Source organism: Scomber scombrus, chromosome 13 (assembly GCF_963691925.1).
Source record: "Scomber scombrus chromosome 13, fScoSco1.1, whole genome shotgun sequence".
Taxonomy (NCBI): domain Eukaryota; kingdom Metazoa; phylum Chordata; class Actinopteri; order Scombriformes; family Scombridae; genus Scomber; species Scomber scombrus.
Window position 1 is genome coordinate 3857311 of NC_084982.1, and position 20231 is coordinate 3877541.

A 20231-nucleotide genomic window follows, 5' to 3' on the forward strand; every position below is an offset into this window, starting at 1 on the left:
GATGCTGTTATAAAAAGGGGGTTAAATAAAGATTCCCCGGCCGGTTAACCAAACATTGTCACAGGTAGATAAATTATAATGTAATGTGATTTAGCCAAGTAATTTCATGGTCTGTCTTTGGCTAACCGATGTAGAGAAGAATCTTCAAAACTTTAGTAGGCCTATCTTTTAGCAGCTGCTGTTACATGTTGACCTTATTGGATTAAACTGCCTCATAAGGTACAACAAATTGAGATACTAAAATGATGAATCATAGAAAAAGACATTTTTATGGATTTTTAGAAGGCTATATTTTACTCTCTGTGGCTATCTATTTTTTACTTTAATGGTGTTGTTTTTAGCTCTGTTTTGTAATTTTGCAAACTTAGCAGATTCTTTTCTCTCAGAATATAGCCTACATTCAAATGTCAAAAAGTCAGATTCTGTTCATGACTCAGTTTTGACTGAATATGTTATAATTACTGTTTTTGGCCATATAAAGCAAAAATGTCTTCCTTCATTTTAAGCTTAAATCTGGGGATATCACGTTGCAATATGGACACAATAATTCGAAAAATATAAATAATTTTACCACATAAGCATAGTTTGAAATAGTAGATTAGAATAATTGTCATAAACTGTCATTTTGATGTGGGTCCCCAATTCGTCAAAAGTTCCTGGGACCTCAAACAGGCTTTACTTGGGTGTGTGTGGGTAGGTGTGTGTAGGTGTGTGTGAGGACTATCCAGCTGTGAGCACAGAGACCCGCCCATTCATCGAAAGCAGCCGGGGGTCGCAGCCTCTCATTTTGGATTGACCGGCCTATCGTCCAATGACAGCACGTCAGCGCGTGACTCACCTTCTTTCTTTTCCAATGGAAGCTCTGCGATGGAGCGGACCACAGAAAGCACACTTGGTTGAATGGCGATTAAAACGGCAATCAGCTGTAAATATGTTATGATGCCAAGCTCTAAACACACACCGAGAGGATTGTCCGAGGCTCCGGCTGCGCACTTTGCTACCGAGGAGAGGACTGGATGAAGTGCTGCTTGTGCACGGCTGCGTGGATTGACTGGGCGCGGAGTCTGGCGCTAAATCAAACCAGGAGTTGATCCGTGTAGGATTCAGCGGTGATCACCAGCTTTGCTACATTGATCCGGTGCACATGTAACGTTGACGGTAACACTGTTAAATTGGCTTGTGGGGTAACGCGGGATCTGTCGCCTCACCATGGAGAGAGCAGCTGTTTTTTGTGGCTGGCTGAGGAGGACGAGCGGTTGAGTTTTCTCCTCCTGCTTCGATCAGCACAAGTGTGTGAGGGTCGTGATGATGCTTTTTGGCAAAACGTGAGCCTCCCCTCCTCCCCCCCTCTCTGCACCCTGCCATCCAGGCAATGTGTGTTCAATACAGGTGCATCAAGACCTGAGGGGACTAAATCAAAACCGACATGGGATACACCTTATTTATTTATTTTTATCACCTTTCTTCTCCCTCCGTCATTTCTCTCCAAGAAGACATGGAAAGGAAACATGTCCGCAGATATAACGGATTCACAGCGTAATTAATGCTGTTGCGCTATGATCTGCGGGGACTCTCTTGAGTTCGAAGCTCTCCATGGATAGTAGTTAATTGGACACAATGATGTAGAGCTAAATCCACCTGGATCTGATGTTCCCTCCTCTCGTTGCGAAACTTCCCCCCCTGTGACTTTGCGCATGTTCAATTGTTTTTATTCCCAGAGCTTTGCACCTCTCTCGGTTATTACCTTCGTTTATCCCATCTCTATTATTAAATATCTTAGAATGAATGTTTGCCTCTAAAGGTGTGAAATCACACTTTTTTAGGCCGTTTTGTGATCAGTGATCAACAATGGGGAATTCAGTTTCTAGCTTATATTTAATGTACCTCATCTTTTGGACTAAATAGTTTCCTGACTCACTGGAATTGAACTTTCCCTCAAGTGTTTTTTTGTTCAGGCACATTTCTGCTGTTGCACCCACTCCCCCCTTACCCCCTCCCTCCCCATCCCCTCCCTCCTCTCCCTCTTCTCCCTCCTCCACAATGTCCAGATCAAACAGTGTCAGCCCACCCGGAGTCGGTGCGCCCGGGCTGAGGGGAGGGACTGAGCACAGATCAGCTTGGGGAGAGTCTGAGTCTGTGGCGAACGGGTGCCCGTACTCAGCCAGATCTCCGCGCAAGAAGCTCACCCGGACCAACAGTCGGTGGAGAGAAGAGGATGATCAGGAGCACCGGCAGCCCGGGCGAGCCTCCACGACGGTCAGCAGGGTCAGCTTCACGTCTAGGTCGGCTTGGCAGGACCATGGTGAGGAGAACCGAGACAACAACCGCGCGTCCCCTAAGCGTCCTGACGGCGAGGTGAGACCCAAATCTGTGGAGCTGGGTCTGGAGGAGCGCAGAGGCAAGCCGAGGGCCGACGAGGAGGAGGTCATGCCCGAAGTAAACTTTTCTTTAGTTGCCTGCTGCAACAGCGTCATGCACATTTTTAAATCCAAGAAATTCCAGTCGGAGAATTTGGAGCGACTCTACCAGCGCTACTTTTTCCGTCTCAACCAGAGCAGTTTGACCATGCTCATGGCAGTGCTGGTGCTGGTCTTCACGGTCATGTTAGTCTTCCACTGCTCCGGTGGGACAGCCAGACCCAGCGTTACTTATGTGGTGGTATTTTCTGTGGCCATCTTCCTCACACTCATACTCATGGTGGTATGTAACAGGAACGGCTTTCACCAGGACCATATGTGGATTGTGTGTTACTTGGTCATCCTGTTGGTGCTGGTGATCCAGGTGATCGGCGTGCTTCTGGTGCAGCCGAGAAGTGCCTCAGAGGGGATCTGGTGGACGGTGTTCTTCATCCATGTCATCTACACTCTGCTGCCCGTCAGGATGAGAGCCGCGGTCATCACTGGAGTTATTCTATCTGCCATCCACGTGGCTGTTTCTTGGATGTTAAACGGCACGGACAGCTTTCTATGGAAGCAGGTATGTGGAGAAAAATGTTTTTAAAAATGTTGTCATTTTTGGCACTGAGAGGTGAGGATTCTGTGTCTTCACCGTGCGCAATAACGCACCACAGATTACGCACATTTCTTTTTAAACAGCTGCCTGTTGCTGGACTTGCTTTCCACTCACAAGTGGCAGCTCACACAGTAGCCTAACGTGATAAGTAGCCTGTAGTGTATCAGCGGATTTAGGTATTGTGTCGGCTGAAAAAAACAATCCCTCACTGCAGAGGGGAAAAAAAGGGAACACAACATCTACAGTACTTCATTCAGGGTCTATTATTCACCCAACTACTTAAAAAACTTTTTGTTTACGTGCAAAAGTTAAAAAAAAACTCCCACGAATGACCTCCAGGATAGACTGTCTGAGAATGTATGATTCACCACAACACAGCTACAATGACACACTAAACATACAAGAGTTTTTGGAGAAACACAGCCAGAAAGAGGGTTCTCCTGTCACCATTTGAAACAAGTACGAACACTTGTGCCTTTTTAGATGTTGTCAGACTGACCTATTCTGAAAGATACTGAAGCCTTTGAGCTTTATTTATGGCCAAACTTCATTGTGGGGCATTTAGGCTGAAGAGAGAGGTCAAACAAAGTGTCAACTGGACAGAACACGGAGGGGCACTGGGGTAAAAGTTTTGCTTGGATGAACCCCATTATGGCAGATAATTTATAGTCGTGTAGGAACGGAGAATGGAAAGTTGGAGAATGAGGGGCATTTCAGCACAAAAAACAAATAGGACTATTTTTAAATGAGTGGAACAACTTCTGCTTCTTTCATAAACATTAGTAGACAGTATGAGATAGTGGTTGGTATGGGATGAACTGAGGGATGAGGCTGTCAGCTGTTGCTCCTCAGAGATGCTGCCACTGTAAAATACATCTGTAAAAAAACTACACTCGTCTGAAGTTCGTTTTTGTCCTTTGTTTTGACTGAAATCAAATTCCACCAGCTTCACTGTGTGGTCATTAAAGAGAATTGAATTGAATCTTTGTCCATTAGTGTAATAATGAAAGAAACATTTGAACGCATGCCTTAAATTTCGACAAATAACTCTTTGTTTTGGGAGTGATTTCGGATATTTAGAGATTCCATGTTTTGTGTTTTACTGGACTTACTCATTATGTCGTCAGCTTAAACACTCAGTTAATATAAATCCTGCTCTCAGCCTCTTAATGTTAGACTTAAAGCACAATTGTAAGCACAAATATTTAACAAATTTAGGATTAAATATTTAGTTGTAAGTACAATGAGCAACAGCCTCCATTTATGAACTGGAACCTAACATTAACATGTAAAATTTGGATAAACTGCTGTAAATACTTAGCTTTGGAAAGGCTGATTTTCTTTCTTCAGGTTGTTGGTTTTACTTCATTTGGACTTGTAATAAGCTCACAGTGGATAGTTGCGGGGGGGCGGGGGGGCCTACATGTTCCTAATGAAATCCAAATGCCTCTGGTAGTATTTTTTTACAACATCAATATTGCTTTCAAAACATTTCTCTGGGGCTTTGTGGACTTAATCTGTAATAAAGGTGTTTACACAAATGGGTTTTCCACCATTATTTAGAAGTACATTTAATTGCCTCATCTGCTGAGTTCTACAACTCCAGTATAATTAACCCCAAACTGTGTTCTCGGTTGTGCGTGTTTGTGCGTTGCTGTAACTTCTAACTCAACCTCATAGTTTGGGCTGCGCTCACTTTTAGTGTTTTTATCAGGCCCTGGTGCACTCATAAACATTTTCTAACAATGTAGCAGTGTCACAGAGAAGGCAGTGTGTTGTTTAATTCTTCTGCGTCTAAGAGCCTCACTGAAAATGAAATGGTTCATCTCAAAGTGGTTTAAGTTTAAGTTGCTGTGGATTTTTTTTCGCTCTGGTGTGGTTTATCCTGCTTTGGGTTGTTCCTGTTAGTTCTAATTAAGTGAAAACCTCTTGTTATTTTAAGCAATTGTGTCCTACACCTTTGTGGTGGCAGTTTGTAAAAGACACTTTCTTGTTTTTTTTTAACCAACCCCTTTTTTTTGCATTTTACAAGCCTGTTGAAAACACATCTGCTGCTCATTTATGATCAGTGTGGTAACAGACACTTTGTGGCTGCACTTGAACTGTTGAACGCAGCAAGCTGTCCTATCTGTGTTTCCTCAGTAGAGTATATGAACAGAGGAAAGAGCTGGTATTCCTCCTCCTGCTTTAGACTTTGAAGAATAGATGTAAACACGTGGGAAAAACTAGTTGTGCTATGTATATTGCATCAAGACAAATGCATCATTTAAAGGTGCCATATTATGCTTTTTGTGATTTTCTATCATTCCTATACTGTTATGATGTATGCATCAGATACTAAACATGGTCAGAGTTCCAAAACTTGATGTTAACTTATGTAGAAGTATGTTCAAGTCAGAAGTCACGGCTTCAACTTGCAATGAATACTTTGTTTTGAAGTCTTTTTTTCTACATTGCTGACAAGCTGAAGTCAGCTTGTGACACATGCCCATAAACAACCATCTGTGCCGTAAGCCTTGGTTTCTAAGGTTGTTGCTAAGGTTTTTCCATGTGTTGTTTGCATTGTCCATCTCATATTTTCGATTTCTGCTCGAAAATGTACGAATGTATTTGAAAAGTTGACATTTCGAGTAAAGAACGAGAAAAAGTAGTGAAATCCTGCTACTAGCCTGTAGTTTGTTGCGTTGTTTGTTGATGTAGCCTCCTGAGTGGCTGGAAGTCTCCAGACCTGACCAATCAGAACAGAATGGGCCCATGGGGAGCCTTAAAGAGACAGGAGCCAAAACTGCCTGTTTCAGACAGGCTGTACTGAGGCGCTGCATAAAGTGTAAGGATGAAGTAAATAAATAATTTCTTTTAACTGTTAATCATGCAAAGATATTCCAGTTGAGCCTCTGTAGGAAATATAGACCTGTAACTACACATAATGTCTCCTTTAATATTCATTTCATACCATTTTTCAATAGATGTAATCATTTGTATACATTTATAAGTGAATTTAACATTTCAGAGATGAGAGCTCAGACATGTAATGATAGCTGATAGCAGAGAAAGGATGCTGCACTCAAACTGGCTCGAGTGGCAATAAATTAATGACTGCGTGGAACCGTGAGTGTCCACTCATTTTTGACCGTCTCGTGTAAATAAATAGCCTATATGTCTACTTATCAAGCCTAAAACAGGCTCGCACATGAGCTATTTAACGACGGACATTGTGCTCTAGAAATTAGAAAAAGGAAAATGTCCCACAGTATATCTTGGCCATCAGTATTGTATCCAACTTTAGAAAGAGAACATTAAATTGTACACCATTTAAAAAAACCCAAGCGAAGTGCACGGACAGCCTCGTGATATGGCACAGTCCCAGTCATCTCAGCTAAGCATCACCAGTGCCCCAGCAACGAAGGCGTGCAAAGAATGTGTCGAATGTCATGAAGGATGTCGAGTGTCTCTAAACATTTCCATCCTTTTTGTTTCTTTGCATAATATAATGTTTGATTGTATAAGTAAAGAGAAGGCTGATGGTTTAGTATTTCAGCATCTATTCGTATTTTCCGCCAAAGCCGCTTTGTTATTTGATGTGTTGATGTGAGTGTGTGGGAACGAGCTGCTGTATTTGTTGTTCTTTCCTCACCATACTGTTGTTTTTAGCATATCTGTTCTCTCCTGTTTACATAGGACTCGCCTCGTCTCTGAGTTAGACCACTGTTGTTTATGTGAGATCCCAAGATAATGTCTTTTCTTATGCATGCACTCCCAGGGATATTTCCCCTCTCCTAATGCTCCGTGTCATGAGCATGGAAATCACATCAGTACAAAACTCGGATGTTGTTTTTCACATTTTCAGCATTCGTACAGGTTGTTTTTGGTGGTTGTATTTCTTGGGTGGGTGGGAGAGACTCCGCTACCGTACATTTCTCCTTTCTCCGTTTAGGAACGGCTGAGATTGACACTAAAATTACAATAGCTGGTCCACCTTAAAGGTCAGTCCATCTTAATTGAGGCTGGTCAGGTTAGACCTGGAATCTACTATACAATCACTACCATATTGACAACTTACTACCAACCTTTTCCTCTGCTTCACTCATATTCACCATTGTTTTACTCCTGCTCGCTCAACCATACACTCACTACGCACACATTACATACTACTCTACTGCTTAAAGGAGCTACATTAAGAGTTTCCTAGGCAACGACACATTGACTCACAGTCCTAGGGCTGCAATGGTATGGTTTTTTTCTTACCGTGGTGAAGAAGCAGCGCAACCGTACAGTTAGATGGTTTACCAGCTGCCCAACACATTTGTACACCTACCCAACTGAAGTGCGTTCAGCCAGGCTAGTTGGATAGCAGAGTCGGGGATACTGTCATGTAGCCATGGCTGGTGAGGGAGGTCAGAAGTAGTCTAGCTAATTATCGGTGGAGCAGACATCGGCGAAGATGATTAACAGGAGAACTGGTCCACTGGAGATAGTCTTTAGTTTTTTTTGGCATCGCACTGGGTGGTCGTTCTAGTGGGGAGATGACGAGGTCTTGTGGTTTGATGCCCGGAGCAAGCTGACGCAAATCCCTCTAATGTATCCTGTATCCTCCTACTTCTCCAATGTATTACCACATATCACACAGTATATGTGCAAGCAAATTAGATCATATATATACCATATATGACCATTGTGGTTAGCTTTAAAAAAACCCCTGTAATGACGGTAATGAGCTCAACCCCACAGTAGGCATCACATGACCCGTTATCGCCTGTGCTGAACAGTACTGCGGTTCATTACAGGTGAGACTTAAATCTGAACAGGCAACAATCTTACAATCTGAGCGATGCATAATAAAAAGATGATGATACACAGCACAGCAACTTTTCCAGCACCTTTTAAGTATGGTTTTGGTGGTTGACCATTCAAAAGGCGTAAAGATGACTAAGTGGATTGAGTTTGTTTGGAAACTTGTTAGTGTTCTAATTTCATAGCAGATGCTTTTATCCAAAGTGACATATAATATATAAATACACAAGCAAGGATCTAGTCAGGAGAGAACAATGTAAGTGACATAAAGCTAAGTTCAGGTCTAGTAGGGTGTAGTGCTAACAGGCAGTGCATAGAGTACATAGAAGCAGGAAATTTATTTAAATTTTTAATTTTTTGAAACTGACCTCTTAGGACAGAACTGACTTCTTAGGACTAATGCCAGTGTTAACCGGGTTATTGTGGAACAAAACATGCATTAAACTACAGATTTCTGTTGTAGGTTTTGTTTTCTGCTTGTTCTGATCAGAACTTATCAAGATGGACTTGACCCACGTACAGCATTAATGGGATATATGAGCCATATATTTGTATGGGAACTATAAATATGGGAAGGACAGTTATATAGCCGGCTTCCCTGCCAGTTTAAAAAAGAGCAATATAACAATAGTGGCCCTGAAAGAACCAAGATTGATATTTTTTATTTAATATATTTTCAATATAGAAGAAAAGAAGCTCTCTACATTGGAGGGGAGTGTCTTGCCCCTCTGGCGTCAGCCCTGCAAAACCTTCCTCGCCACATCTTTTGTAGCATAAAGTTATGAAGAACAATACAATCACCAAAATGATCTCCAATGTGATCCATTACCAGTTTAACTAATATCCTTAGTTACTCAGATGTCGTGGAAACCGCAGAGTTCCTCCTAGACTGTTTTTCCCTGGGGGCTCAGTAGTTCATGGGACTGTTTGGTTGAAAAGCCCTGCTTCTATTCTTCTCTGCCCCCCCACCCCCAAAATTCACAGAGGAGGGCACGTAAGCGGACCAGTCCCATTTGGCAGGAATCCAGTGCTAACAGGGTTTTCTGCCTGTCTAATTGAATTGCCCGTTGCTCGTAATGTGTAGAAATCCAAAACAGATGTCCACCTCATCTCTCCATCCTTTTTTTACCTGCCTTCATACACTCATCCCTCCTGGACCTGACCTGCTTCTAGACATGCTTTTAATTTCCCTGTGAGACTCAGCCCCCGTGGACAGACTTAACCACTTTCCATCCCTGCAGAACGAGCCACATGCGCTATAGAGCGATGAGATAAAGTGCCCCGTGGGAAAGCTGTCTAAATCAGGATCTAAACATCAGATTTTGCATCATAGGATGCACTGATTTACCCATGTCCCCTGTAGCAGTTTCCAAATATGAAGTTCTAGCTACTGTTTACACGGTTTAATTGTGTTTGAGAATTTGAGCAGCCAGGTGCTGAGGGGTTTGACAGAGGATGTTGCTGTTTTTGGAGATGATATTTAACCAAATGTGGATGCAGGGCAAGCCAGAGCACCTTTCGGAAACCACCACTGATGCATTCTCCTGTGAGTTCAGAAAACAGTGCTCAGTATTCCTGTAACACAGCAACAGATTTCCTATTTAACTAACAGCATCAAACTCCTGGGAGCACATGTGTGTTTTTTACCTCCCACCACGGACTGCCTTTACATTTTTTTTGTGTTCTCGGTCACAGTGAGATACATAACTTCTGTAGAATTGCCCCTCTGCACTTGATACACAGGATACACATTACTCTTTGTACTGTATGTATATTTTTTCGATTAAAGCATAGATACTGCCAAAATATAATGGAATTAGTCCTTTAAGAAGTTGAGCTGAGATAAGATCAAACAGCTTAGGTGCACATTTTTCTTCTCCTTGTTTTTGTGTACCATAAAAATACACATTTATATAATAAGATTTAGTTTTCTGAGCCTGCAAAAAAAGAGAGGCCGCTCTCCTCCATGCTTAACCTGCCTAGTGGCGAGTTATTGTTACTACATCTAACACTACTACTACTACTACAGTCTACACTTAGCAGCTCTCAGACGTAGCATCCATGTTTCAGGTAGCGGTGGTGATTTTGATCGACATGTGACACTTAGTAGGAGGCGGGGTTTCAGCGTTTGGGAGCAGAGACCGAGGCTGATTTTTACACAACTTTGAAGCTTAATTTCATATATTTGGCGATTTTTTTTAATCATTCAAATTTGGCAGGGTGGTTAACGACACACTTTTTGGTGGTATGTCAAACTCAGATCACATATTTATTCTTACTTTACACACACTTTAACCAAAACTTCAGGATATTTTTCACAACTTAAAGGTGCAATATACAATATTCAGTATATTGACTATTCAGTCATCGGATTAATGGCGTGTCAAGCAGAGAATGAAGTTACACTCCCTCTGTGTAACCCAGCTTCTCTGTTCTTTGTTTGGATACTGGCTGCATGTGCATGTGAGCGTGCATGTGAGTCCCTCCCTTTGTCCTCCATGTCTGTCTTCAACATGGCAGCCAGGTCACAAAGTTTCTCATATTACAGCTAAAAAAATATACACCAGAGTATGTTTAATTTCAAGTCTTAATCTAAAGGGGAAAAGTTCTAGTTTGACAGTTGGAGTTTGTTTTGTTGCCTTTACAGTTTTTTAAATGTTATTTTAGAGGATTGTCTTCCGTATTGTTCCCAACTAATGAACCTGAGAAATCTTAAAATCAGACTAAAGGATGAATCTGGAGAAATGAATCTGTGGAGGGGGAAAAATCACAAAGATCATAAAATTCAAACTTGGGGGGGGGGGGGGGGGGGGCATAGTGGCCTAATAGTTAAGGCATGTACCACATAACTGCAATGTCAGTGGTTTGAACTCCTCTCTTCCTCATGTTTCCTGTCTCTCTGCACTGACTGACAAATAAACGCCAACCCCCCCCCCCCAAAAAAATAAATGAAATCCAAACTTCACACTGGCAAAAAGACAAGATGTATAAATAAAAATGGCAGAATGACAGTGTGATGAGTCTGACTTCATGTTTAATGGCATAATTCTGATGAACTCTCTGATCCCACAGATTGTCTCATCTGAACTCCAACTAATTATTCTAAGTGAGAGCTGATGCAGCATTAAAACCTCACATAGATTCCCTCCCATAAAGAGCACATTTAGTAACACAAGTTTATAGTTTGAATTCTACTCAGGTCTTTTAAAACAGTATATAAATTTCCTCTTGGAGTGGAGGATATTTTTCTGCATTGCCATCCAACCAAGAAACGAGAAACTTCCATACTTGTGCGTGTGACTCTGAATGCAGCAGTGTGCTGAAGCCAAAAGGCATAACTAAACAGAAACTGAAATGCAAAACTTATTTCTATGAGAGTATTTGATAAGTTAAAAATAGCAGTAAGTGAGGAGCAAGCTGTTTTTCAGTAGTCAGTGACACATTTGAGATTGTAAATTCAAAAAATGGCATGTCACCACAATGTTTCATGATATTTCTAAAAGAAACCGACATTTAAAAAAACATCCAGACTGTTAATTTCAGGCGTGAATTCTCATTTTTCTCAAAGTAATTTTTCTGTAATGACAGTTTGCATCAATTGTACTGCATCTGACTGTTAATGTGCATCTCCTAAAAAACTAATAACTGAATTTTTTCTTTTTTTACCTGACAACTTGCTGCATGTTTCACACAGAGAAAACACCCTGTCCATTTAATGTCTGCATGTTGCTACAATTTAGTGCAGATTCCTCCTCAGTGGAATTTTAAGACTGATGGATAGTTTCCACTTTTCACCACGTTGTTGTGTTTTCACTGTGGTGAGCTGAACAACACTTGACTGTTGGGGCCTTCATTGCTTCATTCTGCTCATCTGACTTTCATTAGCTTTAATTAGGTTGTTTGCTATGTAGGAATTCAGACTCATGGTTATATTATTTGCAGGGGGAATTACAAATAATTATGATTCAGATCTCTGTTATGAAATTATTCGTCCAGTGAAGTAATTCCTCTGAGGGCTTGTATTATTATAAAGCATTGCTGTTTCTTGCTGACCACACCAGAATTGTGATGATTATTATTATTGTCATTACTGCTCTGGCTTCATTTTATTGGAGTAAATATTCATTTTAGTCATTATTCTGAGCAAAAGCTGGCCTTTTTTAGCTTGATATTTTGTGTCAAGTGTCTTTTTATCCATTATTAAGGTTGACATTGGATTCTTGTTAGTTGTTTTCTAAGGGAGGCTCATCTTGCACTGACCAAATGGGATGTGATATATCCAGAGACCCAATTAGCATCGGCTAGGAGCACTTAACTTGGGGTTAATCGTGTGTATTGAAGTAAGAAGGGGTTTAATTTTCATTTCAGCTCTTACCGGAAACTGCTCGATAGCGTCCATGCTGCATAGAGTGTAAGCAACACTTCAGCACTTGACATGAATGCACAAGGGGAGGAGGGTCTCAGCTGCTGCTCGTTTCCAGCAGGTTGAGGTCGAGTGTCCGGTCAGTGGGAGGATGACGAATCGAAATTGTTCAGATCATTCATTTTAGGGAAAAGTCTGTCTTTTTGACAACTTAGGTCATACTGTTGTTTAAGATACTTACAAGCTTCATAAAGTTGTATTCACTATATTTGGTTTCCCAGTATGATTCAAGGGGAGTTTTAAAGGCGCAACATGTAATTTCTGCCACTAGGAGTGTCTTAATCAAAACAATAACAATTGAAGTAGCATGGATCATGGGAATTGTTGCCTTCATTGTTTAACAACAACAAGGTTTTTATCGGGAACCGAATTATCCGCATCCTCTTCTCCAAAACAAACAGACTTAGTGATATAAACTGGTAAGAACATTGAATAAAGCAGTCTAACGTTAAAAATCTGTGTTTTCCTGACGCTGTTTGGCAGATACAGGGCATCCAGATGGGCCTGCGAACCGAGCTGTTGCTAATGTTTGTTCAGCTTGTTCTCTGATAACTAAAACCCAGATGTCTGATAACTAAAATCATTCATCCGGTTAAAAGATATATTTAACCACCAAAAGTTTATCGTAAAAATGTGGTTTAATATGGAATTAAAGTCCATTTATTGCTCCAGACAGCCACAAAGCTGATGTATTATCTTGTACACATATACTCTTTGGTAGAGGAGGTATTACGCTATTAACAGGTGACCAAATGAGACGTACCATTACCTTGATAAGGATTATACATTTCTCTCAGTTTGAAAATAGTTGGAAACATTTGCGATAATGAAACATAGGTCTAGTCGATTTTAGACACTTTAATGCAGAATAGTTACATTTTATAGGTTTAACTTTACTCTTAAGCTCTTTTTTCTTCTTCACACAACTACTTCAGTCGCTGTGCAAAACCATAAATCTCCTTTTGAGGTTAGACTGTTCAAAAGTGTGCGCAGTTATCTCCATTTGCAGATTTGTTTCGTCGAACTACCTGCAAATACCTGCAAAACAGAGGCGACTATAAACATGGACTGTGGCAGAAGTAGGTATATTAAGAAAAACAACGTAATATTTAGTTTGTCCATTTCAGAAACTTACAAAAATGACCAAAAAAATGCTGACAGAGCACTGCACTGCTGTCTTAAATGAGCTTTTAGAACAGAACCTCTTTGACTCATGTTTCTAGGCTCATAAGTTTAGCCCATCTGTTCATCTGGCTCTTCTCTGTTCAGCAACAGCATTCGCAGCTTCATACATCATAGTTTAACAGGATTTTGCTGGTCACTAGGGCTTTGAGATGGTATGAAAATCTTCTCCATGTCATGTGCCATTTCAGTACTGGGTTTTGTCTTAATTCGTGTCAAGGCATGGGAAAGTTATTAAAATTTGCGGTGGTGTAATTTGCATTGTTAACATTACTAAAGGATGATGCTTTATGTTATAATGTGACTCAGTGGTTTGTTGGACTTTTTACAACAAGGCATCTGAGAACTGAGGAAACCACTAATATATCAATATAATAATATGCAATAAATATTTTACCCAGGATGTAAACAGATTCTCGCCCACATGCATTCTAGCATTTTAATTATTTAACACATTTCAAAATTAAAGCACACATAAAAACATGTACTGAAACAGAAGTGGAACTGGAGCTTTCTTAGTTCATAACATTTTGGAGATACATGGTTTTTACAGGATATGAAAAACAATGAAGAGAATGCATGTTATAATATGCACCCTTTCCTTTTCTCTTCATACTTGTCATTCTCCCTAATAAGCTCATTAATGGCTGCACGTTGACTCTATGGCAACAGTGAGTGGAGCTGTTAAACATCGTCTCTTAACAGTTTTTAATGCACACACATCAGAAAGAGTGCTGTCTGTTTTACCTCCAAAACATGTGTTTTTACAGTTAATATGCAGTTTGTAACTCAAAAAACAACTCCTCTTGTTGATCTCACTTTCAGGCCACATTGCAATGTTCACGGTCCACTGACTGTCTGGTATGTCGCACCCAGTGGTGTCCAGGTAGTTGGCAAACTGCAGAGGATGGGCCAGCATGCTTGTTAACAGAGATTAAATAGGCTATTTCTGCACTGGTTGAGGTAACATTGATCAACACCTTGGTGGTATGTGACAAAGTATTGAACTTACATATTTTAGGTACTCTGGCTTCATTTGGGTCACTACCTTCTGATCATTGACTTTTAATTCTTCTATTTATTTGACTGTAACAGGGTAAGCTTTTACATAAAATACATGTGATGAACATGATGCACTGTTATGACGACCCAACAGTGGCTTGTATAAGTAAAGTTGTACATTAATGTATCAGTGACAGTAATCCAGTCATTTTCCATTCCTCCACATTTTGAGTACATTCCACATACAGAACAGTTGATGGGATAATACCATAAAAGTTGAGTCACATGGTATTTTTCCCTTATGTTGCTGACCGTGACCCAGTGGCCTCCCAGAACTGTTGTTCTCGCCATGTTTAACAGATTAAATAATCATCCAGCCAATGATTTCTTGTAAAGCAGGATGTATTAGGATTATTGCTCAGAGAGATCCCAGGTATGTTCCCTGAGGTTTGTAGGAAATTAGCATAAAGCAAACCTGTTTCTGGTTCAACAGGTTGAACACCTTTTGAGAGGTGTGAAGTCGATTTCCCTATATTTGCCTATTCTTAGAGAAGTATTCAAAGCTGGGTGGAACAGTAGGCACCGCAGCACGCACAGGTTCATGAACTACGCAGACTAGCAACTGTACCTCTTGGAGGTGGTTGGCTTTATAAGGAATTGATTGTGTTCTGAGCATGTAGCTCACAGGTGGAGAAAGGGGTTGTGGTAAGGCAAGAGATATTTACCCCTGGAGTTTTTTTTCCTCAGCACAGCCCTTCTCTACAGAACCCCACACTACATATGTTGCCTGGATGGAGACACCGCCTTGAAGTCTGAAGTCTGGGAACAAAAGTCTCCTGTGAGCAATAATCACCACAGATGACATGAAAGACTGAAACATGATTGACTGCAGCCTTTCTCTGCAAGATGTGCACTGATCTGTCGGTGGAGGGTTTTCTTGTTGTTCTGAGCGTTGCTGCTCCATATGTCTGTTCAGTTTTGCGACCCTCATTCATCACCATAAAAATATCTTCTCTTCATCCTGGTCATGGGCCATGTCCTTTTAGTTTCTCCTCCAGGACTCTTAATATGGGCTTGTTGACATTGAAGTTGGTTCATTGTGAGAGGTTAACTAAGCTCTACCTGTTCTTTGATGTGCTCTCTCCAGGAGAGAATACCCATAATCCTCAATGAGGTGCCAAGAAATGAATCATGCCACAGCATCAAATGCAAAAATGCATCTTGAGTTGTATTAAAGGGACAGTTCATCCAAATGATATTCAGTATTAAGCTGCCTCCCTTGACACTGTAGTGATATGTAGAGATGAACCGGTTGATCGGCCACTGATCATAAACAGACAGTTAACAGCTGATAAACCATGATTGATGACTGGCCCCAATCACTCTCCTATATCTGAATTTCTGCCAGTCAAAGTTATACACATCATTAACATTGCCACAAGATGGTTTATGTCACGCACACAGCAGCACACACAGTATCGTCACAGCCACACACATGCTAAACCTAAACGATATGAACTGCAGCAGAGCCTCGCCATCAGCTGTTAACGTTACAGCACATCTGCTGCAGTTTTTAACTTGTTTAAACATTAATTTACCAGTTTTATTTACAGGCAACATGTCACACACAGTCATCCTGATCACCAACAGGCAGGGTTCAGACGGTGGCCTGAACACAGGCTACACCTCGACCATCCTGGGTTTACTCAGGATGTGACAGATGGTGTTGCAGTCCATTCCCAAAATAGCCTATTTACCACAGAGTTTACATAGAATTGACCTGAAACCAGGTGATGTTACCTTTTTTTAAAGGAAAAGGTCTGGCATTAATGTTTTATTGAAAAATGAACTGAGGTGTGGCTCTGCTGTTAATACTGGTGCATTTTATGTTTATAATACATTTCTTACTTTCTGCTTATCCGACACTGACATGAATCCTGTGTTTCAATCTGTAGTGAAAAATATAAAATCTTAAATCTGAATTAATACAACTGATATATTTTTCATCTAGTCATGATGAGCAAAAAGATTAGTTGAGTTTAAACACTGTACACCCACTGAGTGCTACAAATGACTATTAACATTTTTTTTGATTCCACAAAAAAAAAAAATCAGGCAATCAGGAAATAGAAACTAATCAAGACGGTGCCCTGAAAAGTAATTATGTCACATAAAATGTTTTATCCAGCAGCAGAATTATGATTGTAAGAGTTCAGTTGAACTGTACATGGTACCCGTTTAATCCAACCTAACTGCAGTTGGGAACTTTAGATGTTCAATTTTAGCTGATCATATGTCAAACCATTTAGGTTGTATGGTTTTTGTAAGCTTGTGCCTGACACAGCAGGATAAGAGGGTCATCCAACTAACTCTGGCACAGTAACACATTTTGCAGACCAAACCTGTAAGGTGATATTTTTAGTTCAGGCTCATGAACCAAACATAAAGGAAAACCAGCTCATCATCAGTTATCTGTTAGAAAAAATGGAGTCATGTCCACATCACTTCAGTGTGGGAAAATGTACTGCATTCATATAAGCATGACAAATACAAAAGTAGACAGAAGTAATGTTTGACGAACCAGTATTTAAAGGTACCATGTCAATATTTCAACCACTGTTGGTGCTATGGAGCCATGTTAAAGTGGGTGTGGTACATGTGGGTATGCAACACATTTCTGTCAATGATATCACACCATTCCACTGATCTACAGGTGGAGATAACCTCCAAGAAACACAGCAATGTGGCAACAAAAGCAGGAAAGAAGAAGAGCGCTAGCTAGTACACATGAATATTAACATTGCAGGTGTCAGACTTTTAAGGAAAATCAGCTTCTCAAGTGTTTTATGGAAATGGGAAATTAATTTAACATTCTTGTCAGACCTCAGGTATGAACACAATGCATTTTTGGTGAGAATCACTGAATGGCACCTTTAAACTTCCATAGACCTTCATTTAATCAGAAATACTGTAAAGTCACTGCTGAACATTATACAGCTTTGTTAATAGTAAATCCTTTTTACAGAGTCAATGATATGGCAATGGTAGACATGTGATTATGTACTTACTGACAAATTATGTTTATGTATATCAGGACATATTATATAGTAGTGCTTATTTATACTAATGTGTCAAAATGAATGTGATATTGACTTTGTTATGGTAGTCTCATGACCTGAATATTTACTCAGGAACCAAAGGGTCATTTCCTGTGGTCAGCTCTCTGTTTGTGGTTGCTGTATTGCATGCTGTTGACAGCTCTGTCTTCGATACGGGGAAGACAAGCGGACATTTCCCTGCAGTTTCTCCCGTGGTTTTTCTCTTTCATGAATTAAGTCATTGATTTAATGAAAACCGCGTCCTCTAAAAAAAAACGAGCCCCTGTAAACTGCGCTGGCATCAGAAACGCATACCTGTTACACAGCCATGAATACTACATAGCTTATTTCTTCGTGATGACACCCTCATGTGGAGTAAGGTGAAGGTGAATGTCATATAAATGAAAGACTTCAACTACTCGCATTGCTTTAAACTACATGCCTACATTAACCCATTAACACACACTCTCATACACTGACACTGCCATGCAAGCTGCCCACCTGCTAATCACAAGTTCTAACTCTAATTCACACACAATGCTGCAACTGTGCTTTCTTTATGTATTCATAAAAGTACATAAAGCAGCATTTCTGTGCTGAAACAAAGGCTTGAGTTGTCCTGATGGAAGCAGTCATTGTGATGTATGTATATTTTTTGCAATTCAGAGAGATCAGCAGTTTCATTTCTAAGAAATGAAAACACACCCTTATAACTAAATGAATACAACAAAAATGCTGTTTCTGGGATTGATATGCTGTTACTATTCTCTACACTACAGTACACGCTTCTATTACTGAGCGCTACATTAGATTCAGTTCAGTCGGTGTACATTTCTACGAGACGTAACGCACTTCTGCAGAGTTTATGTGTGTATTTTTCTCTGGAAGATGTCAACAGCATCATGGGTCACGGCCCGGCAGTCTGGACGAGTAATGAGGCGATTCACTCGCTTTTGGATTGGAGCAGATGTTAAAGCTACAGGTTACTGTGACATGCAATCTCTGCCTTTCTGGAACTGCAAGACTCCTCATCTGTTGTTGTTTCACTTTCTGTTTCTGCTAAAGCTGCTTTTGATCGATATAGGTGTATTTAAAATGTTAAAGTAACTCTTTTTTCATGTATTTGGATTCCCAGTTTGGTCATAATTGCACCTGGTGCTCAGCTTTCCTTTATTATATCTACACGCACAATTGTCATTTGAAGGCAGCGTGTGTTACTGCTCCAATGAGAACACCTCCTCCTCTAAAAATTCTGCAGTTTAGTCATTTTTCTTGGAGTTCGCATTTTGCATCCTATGCCACATTATTGAACTTCAAGAAAGCCAAATCTGTCATAGTCAATAAAACTAGTAAACACAAGAGAATGTATGTTCATCGTGTATTATGGGTATACGTGCATCACAGCTATTATTTATTGTGTTTATAACCGTAAAGATTTACAGATTCTTCCATCCAAGCATGTAGATTGTGATGTTTGTTGTTGTCTAGCTGCTGTACAATCTAGTAGCTAAATAGTATTTTAATAAGTATTTGAACAGGCCAAGAACAAGTGTGTCCTAGGGGATTGTGCCCTTTTCTTTGAAGAGTTCTCATATCGAAGTAGGCACTACTGCGCCTATGTTTGTATGTTGGATTTTGGCAGAAAGAGCAAGTGCACAGACTCTCTGTCCATGGCTGGGTCTTAAATCAGACCCAAGTCCAGAGTAAAATTCTTGACCTGTAACATTTAACTGGAGAGAAGTTTGTTGTAAGCACAGAAAAAGGATGGCAACACGTATTTTGATTTAACTCCGCTTGAAATGAGGACATCATGTATTGTTTTTCTGTGTGACTGCGTGTGTTGCGCCACATCCATTTATATTAGTCGTGCCTTCCTCTCTGCCTACTACATAGGGGATATTTTCCTTTCCCATCTCGCAGGCTTACCTCATAATCAATAAATCAGAGGCACTCGATGAGTGGAGACAGCAAATCTCTGGCCTGTGGTAGCTGCAGCTGCAAGAGGAATCAGATGCCAGGTAAAGCCTCAGGAATACAACTTGTCTTCTCATCTGATCTGTGTGCCTCTGGCCTCATGTGTAAAACCAGCAGAGTCCATAATATCCGGAGAAAACAGTTAGTCCCTGCAGCCCGTCTGGCTGTAACGTGTTGTTCACCTCCCACTTGGCCATATGTTTCCTAATGTAACCAGAGCGTTTGAGATGGGTACAGTAGATCCTTACCATCCTTGCCGTTTTTAATGATCCTACCTCTGGTAATGGAACTGTAGTGAGGACTATGGCAACAGTCCACAGTAGGGGAGGTCAGTTTTGGCCATTTGTAGAGATCTTGAGTCAGAGAGTTTGTGAGTTTGTAGTCCTGTCATGATAACTACTTGTGTTGGACGATATATCGTCTTAGAAATAATCGCGATAAACAATATTATTGTCATTTGAAGATAATTTTATACCACTGATATAATGATAATATAATAGCATAATAATGTAAGGGGGGTGGGGGGTGGGGGGTGGGGGGTGGGATTGGAGAGTGGGAGCTACACTTGTGTAAAACCCCAGACTGGGCCCTGACATAGTTATTTACCTTTAATTCCATATAAGCAGCATCCATTAACTCAGAATTAAGTGTCCATAATATGAAGCTTTCTTTGAACAAAGAGAGTGAATCTTTGGCTTCTCAACCTGCAGGAACTGGACACTCATCTCTTCTGCATTCTGTAGTGTTAA

At 40.6% G+C, this 20231-nt stretch overlaps 1 protein-coding gene across 1 annotated transcript in view; it reads left to right on the forward strand.

Moving 5' to 3' along the window:
• Positions 1-2040: 2040 nt before the first annotated feature.
• The window catches only part of adcy5 (adenylate cyclase 5), a 97051-nt gene continuing 78860 nt past the window's right edge, over positions 2041-20231 (forward strand). The window contains exon 1 of the mRNA XM_062431634.1: positions 2041-2976. Within this exon, the coding sequence (XP_062287618.1) occupies positions 2041-2976 (936 nt within the window). The remainder of the gene's footprint in view (positions 2977-20231) is intronic.